The 16,055-nt window shown below is 41.0% G+C and overlaps 1 protein-coding gene across 9 annotated transcripts in view; it reads right to left on the bottom strand.

Annotated features, from left to right (window-relative positions):
• The window catches only part of LOC108411894 (NACHT, LRR and PYD domains-containing protein 12-like), a 42,188-nt gene that overhangs the window by 14,334 nt on the left and 11,799 nt on the right, over positions 1-16,055 (bottom strand). For 5 of the 9 annotated variants that reach the window (XM_037543530.1, XM_037543534.1, XM_037543532.1 and 2 more), the window contains 12 exons: positions 15,889-16,002; positions 15,675-15,788; positions 15,461-15,574; positions 15,247-15,360; positions 15,033-15,146; positions 14,819-14,932; positions 14,605-14,718; positions 9,396-11,285; positions 7,879-8,049; positions 7,540-7,713; positions 3,035-3,208; positions 242-415 (listed from right to left, as the gene is read on the bottom strand). In XM_037543530.1, coding sequence (XP_037399427.1) covers positions 242-415; positions 3,035-3,208; positions 7,540-7,713; positions 7,879-8,049; positions 9,396-11,285; positions 14,605-14,718; positions 14,819-14,932; positions 15,033-15,146; positions 15,247-15,360; positions 15,461-15,574; positions 15,675-15,788; positions 15,889-16,002 — 3,381 coding nt within the window. The remainder of the gene's footprint in view (positions 1-241; positions 416-3,034; positions 3,209-7,539; positions 7,714-7,878; positions 8,050-9,395; positions 11,286-14,604; positions 14,719-14,818; positions 14,933-15,032; positions 15,147-15,246; positions 15,361-15,460; positions 15,575-15,674; positions 15,789-15,888; positions 16,003-16,055) is intronic. The other 4 variants (XM_037543538.1, XM_037543536.1, XM_037543537.1 and 1 more) reach the window with 4 other exon arrangements.

Here is a 16,055-nt window from a genome sequence, read left to right as displayed (position 1 = left end):
TAGGAACATCAACTTTTGATGAACATCAAGAAGATTGAAGAAAGTACTAAATGCAGGAATTCCAATAATTGTAACACCAACAATTGTTTGTTTTTAAAAAATGCTGAGGGTTTTTCTTTTCTAAGGCTATACTTTTTTTTATCTTTCATTCTTTTCATCATGAGATTGTTTTAAACATTTTGACCAATCTTTTCCACTGTACAGCATTTATCATTCAGAAACTGATACACAGAAAACTGACCTGAGTATCTGAAGTTTACAGTGTGAGCTCTTCAGTCCAGCACAGAGCTGCTCCACTCCTGAGTCCTGCAGGTCATTATTACTGAGGTCCAGCTCTTTCAGGGAGGAGTTTTCTGATAGTAGAGCTGATTTCAGATTTTCACAAGCTTCTTCTCCAAGACTGCAGCCAGACAGTCTGCAAGTAGAGGATGAAGGAAACAATTCTTATTACACAGAGAAAGGAGAAATTTACAAAGGAGCTAAAAACAAAAGGAGAGTTCAAAGGAGTTCAAACAACACAAATAACAACATATTCTCCAACATGTAAAATTACATTTGAATATTTAAATTATAATTATAAAAATTCATTTTGAGGATGAAAAAACCGATGTAATCTTCTTCTTCTTCTTATTTCCGCTGCTCCCTTTAAGGGTTGTCACACTGGTTCATCTGCCTCCATCTTGCCCTATCCACTGCCTCCTCTACTTTTACACCCACCATCTAAATGTCCACCTTCACTACATCCATAAATCTTCTCTGAGGTCTACCTCTTCTCCTTCTACCCGGCAGCTCCATCTCCAAAATTCTTTGACCAATATATCCACTATTCCTCCTCAACACATGTCCAAACCATCTCAACCTGGCCTCTCTGGCTTTATCTCCAAACTGCTCCACCTTCACTGTCCCTCTGATCTGCTCATTTCTAATCTTGTCCAGCCTTGTCACTCCCAACGAAAATCTCAGCATCTTCATCTCCGCCACCTCCAGCTCAGCCTCCTGTCTTTTAGACAGAGTCACAGTCTCCAAACCATACATCATAGCATGACGCACTACTGTCTTGTAGACCTTCCCTTTCACTCTTGCTGCTCTCCTTCTGTCACACATCAGCCCTGACATCCGTCTCCACCCACTCCATCCTGCCTGCACCCTCTTCTTCACCTCTTTTCTGCATTGTCCATTGCTCTGGATGGTTGACCCAAGATATTTGAAGTCATCCACCTTTAAGACCTCTACTCCTTGCATCTTCACCGTTCCACCTGCCTCCCTCTCATTCACACACATGTATTCCGTCTTGTCTCTACTGACCTTCATTCCTCTCCTCTCCAGTGCAAACCTCCACCTCTCCAGATTCTCTTCCACCTGCTCTCTACTCTCACCACAGATTACAATGTCATCTGCAAACATCATGGTCCATGGAGCCTCCTGCCTGACCTCATCTGTCAACCTGTCCATCACCATTGAAAACAAGAAGGAGCTCAAAGCTGATCCCTGATGTAACCCGACCTTCACCTTGAAACCATTAGTCACTACAACTGCACGCCTCACCACTGTCTCACTATCCTCATACATGTCCTGCACCACCCTAATATACTTTTCAGCTACACCTGACTTCCTCATACAGTACCACAGTTCCTGTCTTGGCACCCCATCATCTGCCTTCTCTAGATCCACAAAGACACAATGTAGCTCCTTCTGACCTTCTCTGTACTTCTCTACCAGCACTCTCAACGCAAAAATTGCATCTGTGGTACTGAAACCAAACTGCTGCTCACTGATCTGGACCTCTCGCCTTAGCCTTGCTTCAACAACTCTTTCCCATACCTTCATGGTGTGGCTCATCAACTATATACCTCTGAAAAAATTGATGTTATAATAATTATGAAATCATTTAAATTCCTTTGTTTTAACTGTAGACAGTTCAATTAATACATATAAAAACTGAATTCATTTTAATTCAAAATGCTCCTTCCTGTAAAATGCATTGGGATTAGTTATAAACTCTTAATAGTGTGAACTGAATTTGGTTACGCTAAAACCCAATTCTTACAAATAAAAACATAATTTTAAATGTTAGAATTAGATTTTTACATTTAGAATTTCATGTATACCAGGATAAAAATAATTTATTTGTTTAAAATACACACACACACACACAGGCACACACACACACACACACACAGGCACACACACGCACATACACTTTCTAATCCGCTTCACAATGCCAGCTCCTAAAAAAGGTTCCAAGAGTAAAACTTTTACTAGGATCAACTTGTCGTCCTGGAATCCCTCGAGCAAAACATCAACCACCACTACTACAACATCATCATCAGGAACACGGACAAAAAAGAAGATAAAACAACTCCAAACACCCACCAGTAAGAGACCCCGACCACCCAGCTCACCGGGAGACACAGAGGACCCAGCTTCACCAGCCTGCAGCTCAGGGGTCAGTCCTGTCCTGCTGTCCATTAACAGTGAACTCTCAGCACTAGACGCGAGACTAGCCGTGGTTTAAATACTCCACACAGAATTCCAAGCAATCCGTAAAAGTTTAGAGTTCAGCCAGGAACAAATCCTGACTCTAACTAAAGAAAACAAAGCAGCACAGCTGACCGTCACAGAACTCACTGCCCAAATACCGGCCGTCATCACAGACAGCAAACTAATGAAAGAGGCAGTCTTGGACTTACAGACAGGCAGTATGAGAGACAACATCGTCTTCTCCGGCGTTCCTGAACACACAGCGGAAAACCCTGAAGATCTACTAAAGGACTTTACAGTCATTAAACCCCTCTCTCTCCCCCTCCTCTCTCTCCCTCCCTCTCCACCCCCCTCTCTCCCTCCCTCTCCACCCCCCCTCTCTCCCTCCCTCTCTCCCTCACTTTCCACCCCCCTCTCTCCCTCCCTCTCCACCCCCCCTCTCTCCCTCACTTTCCACCCCCCTCTCCACCCCCCCTCTCTCCCTCCCTCCCTCCCTCTCCACCCCCTCTCTCCCTCCCTCTCCACCCCCCCTCTCTCATTCATAAAAACTGACCTGAGTATCTGAAGTTTACAGTGTGAGCTCATCAGTCCAGCACAGAGCTGCTCCACTCCTGAGTCCTGCAGGTCATTATTACTGAGGTCCAGCTCTTTCAGGGAGGAGTTTTCTGATAGTAGAGCTGATTTCAGATTTTTACAAGCTTCTTCTCCAAGTTTGCAGAGAGACAGTCTGCAAATAGAGAATGAAGGAAACAATTCTTATTACACAGAGAAAGGAGAAATTTACAAAGGAGCTAAAAACAAAAGGAGAGTTCAAAGGAGTTCAAACAACACAAATAACAACATATTGTCTAACGTGTAAAATTACATTTGAATATTTAAATTATAATTTTAAAATGATGTTATAATAATTATGAAATCATTGATATTCCTTTGTTTTAACTGTAGACAGTTCAATTAATACATGTAAAAACTGAATTGATATTAATTCAAAATTAATGCACACATGCACACACACACACACACACACACACACACACACACACACACACACACACACACACACCCTCACCCTCACACACTCCCTCATGGTCGTGGGGGATGATGGAGCCAGCGGTCACTGGGCGGAAGGCAGGATTGTTTAAAATGAACGTGTGACATTAAGGTATAATATATCATCTACTTTGTCTTTTAATTTGCCAGTTTTCTGTCCATCACTACGGTCTTCTGCGTATGAATAAACAGGAGGAGTTTAAAGTATACGCACTTTGTCACACAGGAAAAATTTATAAATCACTTTCTGTGTGTAAATATTTACATATGCATGGCTTACAGACAAAACTGTACATATTAATAGTTCATACATTTTTAGTTAGTTAGTTTCTTTATTTGTCTCCCAAAGGAGAAATTTTTCTTGGAATGAGGGCATACTGCACTACAACAAAAGAACAGACAGACATACAAAATTTCATGTGACCAAAACCCATGTCATTACAATACATTAAAGATTTACAGTGCATTACATTTTATACTTCTACACAACCCCACAACCCCTATACGACTGTAAAACAGTCAGATGTCATTATTATTTAGGATTTTAATTGACATTGGTACAAAAGAATGTTTAAACCTATTATGCCTGCACAAGGGAACCCTATATCTCCTGCCTGAATTCATGAGCTGGTACTCCTGATAGAGCGCATGTGTACTATCAGATACAATATTCCTAACCTGCCCAATTATAGACTGCTGCCACAGCTCCTGAGGGCCAAGAGGGGCAGGAATGCCCATTATTTTCCCTGCTATCTTAACTAGGCTATTTAATTATGTCTTTGATTTAACTGTTAAACTGCCAAACCAACTTGTAATACCATATCTTAAAATTGATTCAATAGCAGCTCTGTAGAATATTAACATGATGTTTTTACAGACACCAAATAATTTAAGTCTGCGCAGAAAATGAAGGCGCTGATGGATCCTAGAGCACACCTTGGTCACCTGTGTTTTCCAACTCAGATCACAGTCTATATAAACTCCAAGATATTTAAATGAGCTCACTTGCCCAATGGTTTGACCATGAATGGACACAGGGTCAGAGTTTCCAACTGGTCGAGGGTCCACCAGCATTTCCACAGTCTTATTTGTGTTAATCTTGAGTTTATGTACCTCGCACTAGGCCACAAGATTTTCTACAGCTATACGATAAGTGTTTGGGTTAGAGGTTTTTGTTAACAGACTAAGTAAAACTGTGTCATCAGAAAATTTTATCAAGTGCTGGTTTGTGTCCATACTAACACAATCATTAGTATAGAAAGTAAAAAGGAAAGGTGAACTAACACTCCCCTGGGGGGCACCCGTACTACAGACTGTTATATCAGACAGAGCAGAGTTAAATTTAACTTGTTGTGGCCTATTTGACAGAAAAGAGTAATACCACTTAATTAAGAATGGATTTACATTCGCATGGACTAACTTACTGAGAAGCAAATGTGGCTGTATTAAATTAAAGGCTGAACTAAAATCAATAAACAGTAGTCGAACATATGCAGCTGGACACTCAATATGCTTAAGAATAAAATGCATTAATGTTGCTATGGCATCACTTGTGCTTCGTTTTTTTGTATAAGCAAAATGGAATTTATCAATTAGCGGTTCTACCTGTATTCGAAGCTTTTCAAGTATCAATCTTTCAAATGATTTAAAAACATTTGAAGTAAGTGTCACCGGTCTATAATCATTATTCTCCTGAGGGCTGATTGTTTTAGGAACCGGAATAATTACAGATTTTTTCCAGAGTATTGGCACAGTGTGGGTATCTATAGAAAGCTGGAATAATCTGTGATAGACAGGTGAGAGCTCTTCAGCAAAGGTTTTCAACACAAATGCAGTCATACAATCTGGGCCTGTGGCTTTGTTGATCTGTATAGTTTTAAAAATTTTAGTGACCGTTTGTAGCTCAATTGTAACTCTGTCTATATTTAAATCACAGGTTATATTCTCCAGTACTGCAGTACATTCCTTAGCATTTTCTGTGTTAAACCGCATGAAGAAGTTATTTAGTTCATTCGCCCTAGTTGTTTCCTCAAGGGCAGACAGGGGTTTCCTTTTTGCATCCATGTTTGTCATCTGTCTGATTAAATCCCACAGATTCTTTGTATTGGATGTGGCCAGGTCATGTTCTGCCTTCTCCTTGAACTGACACTGAGCCACCCTTAGTTGGTCATTCAAGTCCTTTTGAGCCGCATGACCACCTGCTACATCACCAGAGGAAAAAGCAACTTTTTTCCTCCTGATGCATTCCCTGATACCCTCATTAATGTATGGTTTATTGTTTGGATATCGTTTAACAGTTTTTTGAGGGATGATTGAATCGACACAGAAAATAATGTAATCTGTGATTAATTCTGCAGCCTTGTCTATATCTGCCCCCTCCAAAAAGATATCCCAGTCCGTGCAGAGGAAACAGCCTTTCAGCTCCTCTTTCCTGTCATCTGTCCAAACCTTCACAGTTTGTATTTCAGGCTTAGAGGACTTGAACACCCACCGGTAAGTTGGAAGCAGATAAATGACATTATGGTCAGAGTTACAGAGAGGTGGTCTGGCTTTAGCTGTGTAAGCAGATTTTTAATGAAAATCTGTCCACAAGTCAGTGATGACCATCCCAGCCCCCCTACAAAAGCCCACTGATGAATCACCAAGAGGGGCAGGAATCTCATGGGTCCATGACGCACTGAGTTTTCTCTCACGAGGACCAAGACGGCAGCTCCCTGCGGCCAGACAACCAGCCAAACAACGCCAGCTCCTAAAAAAGGTTCCAGAGTAAAACTTTTACTAGGATCAACTTGTCGTCCTGGAATCCCTCGAGCAAAACATCAACCACCACTACTACAACGTTATCATCAGGAACACGGACAAAAAAGAAGATAAAACAACTCCAAACACCCACCGGCAAGAGACTCCGACCACCCAGCTCACCGGGAGACACAGAGGACCCAGCTTCACCAGCCTGCAGCTCAGAGCTCAGTCCTGTCCTGCTGCCATTAACAGTGAACTCTCAGCACTAGACGCGAGACTAGCCCTGGTTTAAATACTCCACACAGAATTCCAAGCAATCTGTGAAAGTTTAGAGTTCAGCCAGGAACAAATCCTGACTCTAAAGAAAAAAGTTTCCACAAGAAATACTGGACAGACGGAGAAATCTGTTCTAGATCAGAATTCATAAAGACAAACGAGCAGCGACCTCTGTGGACGAACTTTACATCACCGGCCAACTGGACTGTCATAAAAACAAACCTCTGTGGTTATAAAAGCACTTTATAGTGGGAGAATGCCTTTTCTCTATCTCTCTCTCTCTCTCTCTCTCTCTCTCCCTCTCTCTCTCTCTCTCTCTCTCTCTCTCTCTCTCTCTCTCTCTCCCCATCTCTCTCTCCGTCTCTCTCTCTCTCTCTCTCTCTATTTCTCACTCATATGGCACAGCCCGACTTTTCTCCCACCAAACACAACGTCGTTACACGAATGGAAATACAAAGGTGTTCCACACTTACATCACATCCTACAGAGTAAAACCTCTAACCATTTCAGATCTAACCCAGGTACACGGCACTGAGAGTGACCAGTTTCTGGAACATCATCAGCTTAGATCCACACTAAACTCAGAAATTAACAACTAAAAAGATTTACCTAGATTCACCTTATATATAAATATAAAAAGCCCCGCTGAGAATCTTGGGATTGAGATGCAGTCCGTGTGGAGGAGTGGTCTCAGACTCCCTGCTCTGTGTTCTCCACTCTCATTAAGCACGAGAACTGAAGGCTAATTACTGATTGTTCAATCTTCCACTGCTGAAATATGTACTAAATGCAGGAATTCCAGTAATTGTGACATGTGGTCTGGTTAAAAGCTATTTTTGTTCAGGGTTGTTTACTAAGGCTCAGCGTTCGCTTCTCTCGTTACTTTCAGTGTGAAATTGAGCTTATTATTAAATGTTTTCCTGACCTTTCTGACCAATCGTTTCCAGTGTGTAGCGTTTATCATTCAGAAGCTGATTCATAAAAACTGACCTGAGTATCTGAAGTTTACAGTGTGAGCTCTTCAGTCCAGAGCAGAGCTGCTCCACTCCTGAGTCCTGCAGGTCATTATTACTGAGGTCCAGCTCTTTCAGGGAGGAGTTTTCTGATAGTAGAGCTGATTTCAGATTTTCACAAGCAGCTTCTCCAAGACTGCAGCCAGACAGTCTGCAAACAGAGAATGAATGAAATACATACTTATGATATAGAGAAAGAAGATTCAAAGGAGTATAAACAACATGAATTTAACTTGTATGCAGCTCACTGGATGGTCAGAGTAAGAGATGTAGCAGAATCTTAAAAAAATTACAAAAAAGAAATGAGAAAATGAACCTCAATATCTGGAGTTTACAGTTTGAGCTGGTCAGTCCAACAGAGAGCAGCTCCACTGAGTCCTGCAGGTTATTATTACTGAGGTCCAGCTCTTGCAGGGAGGAGTTTGCAGACGTCAGAGCCGAGCAGATGGTTTCACAGTGGCTCATTTCAAGATTACAGCCTGTTAGACTGCAAAGGAAGAGGAAACATCCCACAGTCAGAACACAGAGAGCGAAATCAAGTCTTACAAGAATTGTGGGTAACACTTTATTTGAAGGCTACCTACATAAGGGCTTTATGATGCATTCATAAGCACTGAATGATGTGTTTATGAAGCACTACTTAAACATTTATTAAGTGCTTATGTCGGTTCTCGCAATCTGACATAAGATGTTTTATGAAATAAATGACATTGTACTCACATAATATGAATAAACGTTGAACATATTTACAGCACTAAACACATTTAAACCCTATACATAATTGCATCAATCATCTTATCTATGCCATGGAGGGAAGAGGGGGTGGTTTCCAGGCATAATTCACCTGATATCAGTACAATGTCGTCTTAAGAATGCTGACATAAATAGTCATGTACAGTGTTTAAATATGTTTAGTGCTGTAAATATGTTCAACGTTTATTCTTATTATGTCAGTACAATGTCATTTATTTCATAAAACATCTTATGTCAGGTTGCGAGAACCGACATAAGCACTTAATAAATGTTTAAGTAGTGCTTCATAAACACATCATTCAGTGCTTATGAATGCGTCATGAAGTCCTTATGTAGGTAGCCTTCAAATAAAGTGTTACTGAATTATGTAATGAAGTCACATGGAAAGTGATGCTTTCCTAATTATTCCTGAGTTCTGCAAAGGCTTCTATCGGCATTTATTGGTGCTTCATCAGAGAAGATGAAAAAATATGTATTCCTAATATATTTAACAAATGTGTTTTTGCACTGAATGAAAATGACCCAAAAATAAATTTAATATATTTGTATTTGTTTTATTTATTTGTTATTGTTTTTTCTTTTGTGATTGTATGTAGTTTTAAACAAAACTAACAAATGTAATTAAATACACACCACCTGAACGAACGGTACTGACTTCTGTGTTTTACACTGTATTCTGTATTAATGGCTGTATGTATACAGTAATTTACAGCACACACAAAATATATTTCAAATAAACTAAATATCAAATAAATGAACTGCGTTTTCACAGAGCATCACTACATACAACACTTTTGCCCTGTTAAAGGTTTATTTGCTAATAATTGAAATGAAGATACTAGAATAGAAATTCATTTCTAAGGGATCTGAACAGTGAAGTGCTTTGGACAGGAACTGCGTCTATTTTCAAATGTACTGAATAAACACATTTACACACATTTACTTCTGTACGGTTCATTTCTATCTGTATTTTAAATAAATGTCATTTAAAATCTATTAACATTAAACATTAATAGAAAAGATATTCATTCACATTCATTTCCATTCATTCATTCATTCATTCATTCATTAATCACTTACAGAGCCTTTCTGCAGTTGCTCACAGCTGGAACCAGTCTCCTGTAACCCTCCTCTGATGTGTTGAACTTCTTTGTGTCCAGCTCATCCAGAACCTCGTCTGAGAACTGCAGCATGTAAGCTAATGCTGAGCAGTGAGCAGCAGAGAGTTTGGTTCCTGTGTTTTTCTGTGATTTTAGAAACTCCTGAATCTCTCTGGAGAAAGAGTGGTCATTCACTTCAGTCAGGCAGAGGAACAGGTTGATGGATCTCTCAGTAGGAAGATCCTTTGTTTTTATTAGCTGTTTGATGTGTTGTACTGTTTCACTGATGCTCTCTGAGCTGCTCTCTGTGTGCATCAATAGACCCTGTAAGAGTTTCTGATTGGACTCCAGTGAGATGCCCAGCAGGAAACGGAGGAAAAGATCCAGGTGCCCATTCTCACTCTCTAAGGCTTTACGTACTGCTCCTCTCAATAGCTCCTTGAATAAACTGTCACTACTGCCATCATATTGCAAAAAAACCCACAATTCCTCCATGTTGTTCTTCACGTAAAAGTAAATCACATAGACAGCAGCCAGGAACTCCTGAAAGCTCAGATGCACAATGCAGTAGACCTTCCTCTGGTAAAGCACAGATTCCTCCTTAAAGATCTCAGTGCATATCCCAGAGTACACTGAGGCCTCAGTGACATCAATGCCGCACTCTCTCAGGTCCTCTTCATAGAACATCACATTGCCCTTCATCAGCTGTGTGAAAGCCAGTTTAGCCAGTTTCAGAATCATCTGTCTGTTGGACTCCAGAAGTTTCACTGGATCACTCTTAACGTTTCGCTCATACTTCTCATTCTTCATATTCATCTGAATCAGCAGGAAGTGTGTGTACATCTCAGTCAGAGTTTTGGGCATTTCTGTTTTACTCTGGTTTATCATCTGCTGAAGAACAGTGGCTGAGATCCAGCAGAAGACTGGAATGTGGCACATGATGTGGAGACTCCTTGCTGTCTTAATGTGTGAGATGATTCTCTTGGCTTGGTCTTCATCACTGATTCTCTTCCTGAAGTATTCCTCCTTCTGTGGGTCATTGAATCCCTGAATTTCTGTCACACGGTTGATGTACTGAGGAGGGATCTGACTGGCTGCTGCTGGTCGAGTGGTTATCCAGATGTGAGCAGAGGGAAGCAGATCTCCTTTGATGAGGTTGGTCATCAACATCCCCACTGATGAGGTCATTGTTATGTCAGATATTTTCTCACACTGTGAAAAGCTCAGTGGAATTCTGCTTTCATCCAGTCCATCAAAGATAAACACAACTTTGTATGAATCATATTTTTTTGGGTCCAGATCTTTAAGCTCAGGATGGAAATCAGACAGAAGTTTATGAAGACTGAACTGGTCATCTTTATTCAGATTCAGCTCCCGGAACGGAAGCACAAACATGAAGTCAACATCCTGATTGGCTTTTCCTTCAGCCCAGTCCAGAATGAACTTCTGCACAGACACAGTTTTCCCAATGCCAGCGACGCCTTTAGTCAGGACAGTTCGGAGCTGTTTTGGTTCTTCATCTTCTTTTCTTTCTTTTTCTCTGGCAGTATTAGCCATCACACCTCTATTGTTCTGTTCTTCCATTTCTCCTTTAGGATCTTCTACAGGTTTAAAGATGTCTAAGTAGCTGATTGGTGTGTCTTCTGATTGTTTCCTGAAAGTTTTCTCCATCTGTAGAACCTCATGTTCTTCATTCACTCCTTCACTCTCTCCCTCCACGATGTAGAGCTGTGTGTAAATCCTGTTCAGGAGGGTTTGATTCTCTTGTGTTTTGATTCCCTCAAATAAGCATTCATACTTGTTCTTCATGCTGCTTTTGTGTCTCTCTCTGATTCTTTGCAGGGCATCATCTCGATTATTCCTCCTCCAGCTAACAGAAATAAAGTAAAAAATGAAGGTCAATGTGACAGAAATTATTCATAAATCAGGACAAACTTTTCACTGAACATCTCTCTTATCTGGTGTAGTAAACAGTGAAACATAATCCAGTGCTTTAGTTCTATACACTGAACACGGGTCAGTGCCAGTTCCTCCAGTACTCAAATCAGGAGGCTTAAACATGGAGCTGCTGCTCTTCTCTGACAGACAGCTGGGCTTGTGGAACTCTGCTCTGGATTTCTGAAGCCCGATAAAGATGATGAGACAATATATCAAAGAGAAGCTGCTGTACAGTCCTCACGGTCATTGGGTCACCTGGTGCTTCACCTGGCTGATCAGAGAAAAACTAATGACACTGAATAACGACCCACATTGACGATGATAACAGGCTTTTATAATATTAGAGTGATGCAGTTTGTTGAGAGAGATAAAGTGCAAGACTGAGACTGAATGTGAGATGAAACAGTAAACAACGCTGAGCACTTAGAACTTTAAATTCTCAACAGCAACACCAGCAGTGAAGAATATGAGCTCTTTAAACATTTTTGTTGATATATTGGAAATGGACAGCAACAAACAACAGTCATAATCAACATAAACATATCAGTGATATTTAGACCAACTGTAAAGACCTACAGACCAGCAGAAAAAGAAAAACACTGATCTAACAAGATCCAACTATCAACCTGGACCTGCATCTCAGACAGAACATTTACATAAAAACAACAGAAACTGCTCAACAGGGGAGGAATGAGAAAAGACCAGGACAAAATCTGGGAGACAGAACAGAGACAGAGGAACCCAACACACGAGACTGACTGACAAAGGGGTGAACTTCCTTTGTGCTTCCTCTGTGAATCATTTGGAGAAGCTTTTTAAACGTTTTCAGCACTGCTGACTTCAGTCAGCACAGGGAGCACCCTTGTGAGACAGCTAGAACCTCTATCAGTTACAGATAGATACACTGCTGAAGCAGCACAGTGGACAGAGCTTCTGCTCCTCAGCAGGTCCACACCCAGGAGAAACCAACACTGAGAGCAAAAAGAAGAAATACACAGCAGAAACATTAAGAGACCACCCAGAGACACTAAAGACAAATACCACTGTAATAAACAGGAGAGAACCTAAAGCTGACCCACTGTTTTACACAGAACACACACACTGCATGTCTGGCATTCAACGCTTCTTGCACACCTGGAACAATCACGACTCAAGAAAGACATCTTGAGAATTTTGAACAGGACTTTTAAAGACTGAGGTCACTTGTGGAAAAGGATAAACCCATTCAACTCCCTACAGCAGCACCTAGTGCTGTGACATCTGCTTGATACAGATTTAACACAAATACACTCGCCGGCCACTTTATTAGGTACACCTTGCTAGTAAAAGGCTGGACCTACTTTTGCCTTCAGAACTGCCTTAATTCTTCATGGTAGACTTACAACAAGGTGTTGGAAACATTCCTCAGAGATTCTGGTTGGTTATTTGAGTTCATGTTGCCTTTCTATCATCTGGAACCAGTCTGCCCATTCTCCTCTGACCTCTCACATCAACAAGGCATTTTCGTCCACACAACTGACCGCTCACTGGATATTTCCTCTTTTTTGGACCGTTCTCTGTAAACCCTAGAGATGGTTGAGCGTGAAAATCCCAGCAGATCAGCAGTTTCTGAAATACTCAGACCAGCCCGTCTGGCACCAACAACCACGCCACGTTCAAAGACCCTTAAATCCCCTTTCTTCCCCGTTCTGATGCTCGGTCTGCACTTCAGCAAGTTGTCTTGACCACCTCTACAGGCCTCAATCCGCTGAGTTGTGGCCGTGTGATTGGCTGATTAGCTATTTGTGTTAACAAGCAACTGAGTACCTAATAAAGTGGCCGGTGAGTGTGTGTGTGTGTGTGTGTGTGTGTGTGTGTGTGTGTGTGTGTGTGTGTGTGTGCGCGTGTGTGTATAGCTTCTCTCATTACATATAGGTTCAGCATATGGGTTGAACAGTTATGGTGAAATTAGGCAGCTTTGTCTACTCCTCTGCCAATGTGAAATCAGTCTGTCCATTTTTGGCTTGATGATTAGTGGAGATACCATTAGAACCTTGAAATGCTCTGGTATTCTCCTTTTTCTGAGGACACTGCATAAGTAAATATGGTCTATACAACTGAAGGCTTTGCTGTAGTCGATCATGTTAACTTCCTTTTCAATTCCTAGGCGTTTTCAATGATCCAGCATATGTCCACAGTAATATCTCTTGTTCCTCTGCTTTTCCTGCTCGCACGTGGCTTGGCAGTTCTCATTCGAAGTAAGGTTCCAGTCTCCACTAAATAATCTTAAGCACAACTTCACTGGCATGTGTGTGATATCAGGGACACTGTGCAATACTTCACACACTCTTGTTTGATTTCTTTACTATTAGGACATAAACTGAACTCCTCCAATCTGCTGGCCATTGAGCCGTTTTCCAGATTCAGCATAAACTCATCAGTACTGTAACTGAACCTTCTTCAGAACCTTGAAATCAACAAGTTTTTTTTATCATATTCTGTCTGTTCCTTCAATCTTTTCTGATTTTTGTATCATCTCTTATGATTTGTCCATCAACATCTCTTAGAGTAACTTTTAACACAGGACTGAAATGAAGTTTTCTTCTCCCATATCTTCTAAGAAGCCATTCCTTTTCTGTATCTTTACAGATGTTGCAGTACTGGTTTCTGTCTTTCCTGACAGCTGTGCTGAATTCACCATTTAGTTCACTTAACCCCTTAAAATCCCAGGCTTATTAAATACTAAGGCTTATTATAAAGTGAGTACAGGGACTTCACTGCAAACCGGCTACGCTATTCTTTAATTCCTAAACTCTGCGCCTGCCAGTAGGCCCTGGCCTGTGTAGAGGATGAAAGATCTGCATGCTCTTTAATTCTGGCTTCTCTTCTCTTTTTTCTTCACTGAATCGTAAGTCATTCAAATTGATTTCTTTCTCTTTCCCATTCTTCCCAGGTTTGTCTCTGATTCTTCTGTAATGACATCCTTTGTGTTTCAGAAAACATCACTCAAGACTGAGGTTGAAGGTTTGAAAAGGGAACAAAATGATTTATAAATCAGAAAGAAACAGTAAGTACTGCTGAATAACCCTAACATGCGCGCCCGCGCACACACACACACACACACACACACACACACACACACACACACACACACACACCGTGGCACTTCTCGTGTTCATGACACAGGATGTATCATTTCCGACACCCGGTAGCATTAAATGGTGGAATGAATAGAGTTGATGTTACTCAGCCTGAAGGTGTTTATATCTCACCTTGGGTCAATTCCAGTCCCTCCAGTACTCAGATCAGGAGGACTGAACATTGAGTTGTTGCTCTTCATAGACACACAGCTGGGCTCTGGACCTTCTGCTCTGGATATCTGCAGGCTGGTTTTGGTAACATGAGTAAATTATAACTTAAAATCGTTCTCACACCTGTAGTAATTATATTCAGTCTTATGTTAATTAAACTGTGTTTATATCTCACCTTGGGTCAATCCCAGTTCCTCCAGTACTCAGATCAGGAGGACTGAACATTGAGTTGCTGCTCTTCATAGACACACAGCTGAGCTCTGGACCTTCTGCTCTGGATATCTGCAGGCTGGTTTTGGTAACATAAGTAAATTATAACTTAAAATCGTTCTCACACCTGTATTAATTATGTTCAGTCTTATGTTAATTAAACTGTGTTTATATCTCACCTTGGGTCAATCCCAGTTCCTCCAGTACTCAGATCAGGAGGACTGAACATTGAGTTGCTGCTCTTCATAGACACACAGCTGGGCTCTGGACCTTCTGCTCTGGATATCTGCAGGCTGGTTTTGGTAACATGAGTAAATTATAACTTAAAATCGTTCTCACACCTGTATTAATTATGTTCAGTCTTATGTTAATTAAACTGTGTTTATATCTCACCTTGGGTCAATCCCAGTTCCTCCAGTACTCAGATCAGGAGGCCTGAATATTGAGTTGCTGCTCTTCATAGACACACAGCTGGGCTCTGGACCTTCTGCTCTGGATATCTGCAGGCTGGTTTTGGTAACATGAGTAAATTATAACTTAAAATCGTTCTCACACCTGTATTAATTATGTTCAGTCTTATGTTAATTAAACTGTGTTTATATCTCACCTTGGGTCAATCCCAGTTCCTCCAGTACTCAGATCAGGAGGCCTGAATATTGAGTTGCTGCTCTTCATAGACACAGAGCTGGGCTCTGGACCTTCTGCTCTGGATATCTGCAGGCTGGTTTTGGTAACATGAGTAAATTATAACTTAAAATCGTTCTCACACCTGTATTAATTATGTTCAGTCTTATGTTAATTAAACTGTGTTTATATCTCACCTTGGGTCAATCCCAGTTCCTCCAGTACTCAGATCAGGAGGCCTGAATATTGAGTTGCTGCTCTTCATAGACACATAGCTGAGCTCTGGACCTTCTGCTCTGGATATCTGCAGGCTGGTTTTGGTAACATGAGTAAATTATAACTTAAAATCGTTCTCACACCTGTATTAATTATGTTCAGTCTTATGTTAATTAAACTGTGTTTATATCTCACCTTGGGTCAATCCCAGTTCCTCCAGTACTCAGATCAGGAGGCCTGAATATTGAGTTGCTGCTCTTCATAGACACACAGCTGGGCTCTGGAGCTTCTGCTCTGGATATCTGCAGGCTGGTTTTGGTAACATGAGTAAATTATAACTTAAAATCGTTCTCACACCTGTA

Source organism: Pygocentrus nattereri, chromosome 12 (assembly GCF_015220715.1).
Source record: "Pygocentrus nattereri isolate fPygNat1 chromosome 12, fPygNat1.pri, whole genome shotgun sequence".
Taxonomy (NCBI): domain Eukaryota; kingdom Metazoa; phylum Chordata; class Actinopteri; order Characiformes; family Serrasalmidae; genus Pygocentrus; species Pygocentrus nattereri.
The sequence above is the reverse complement of the archived record's forward strand: the minus strand, read 5'-3'. Positions and strand labels throughout refer to the sequence as shown.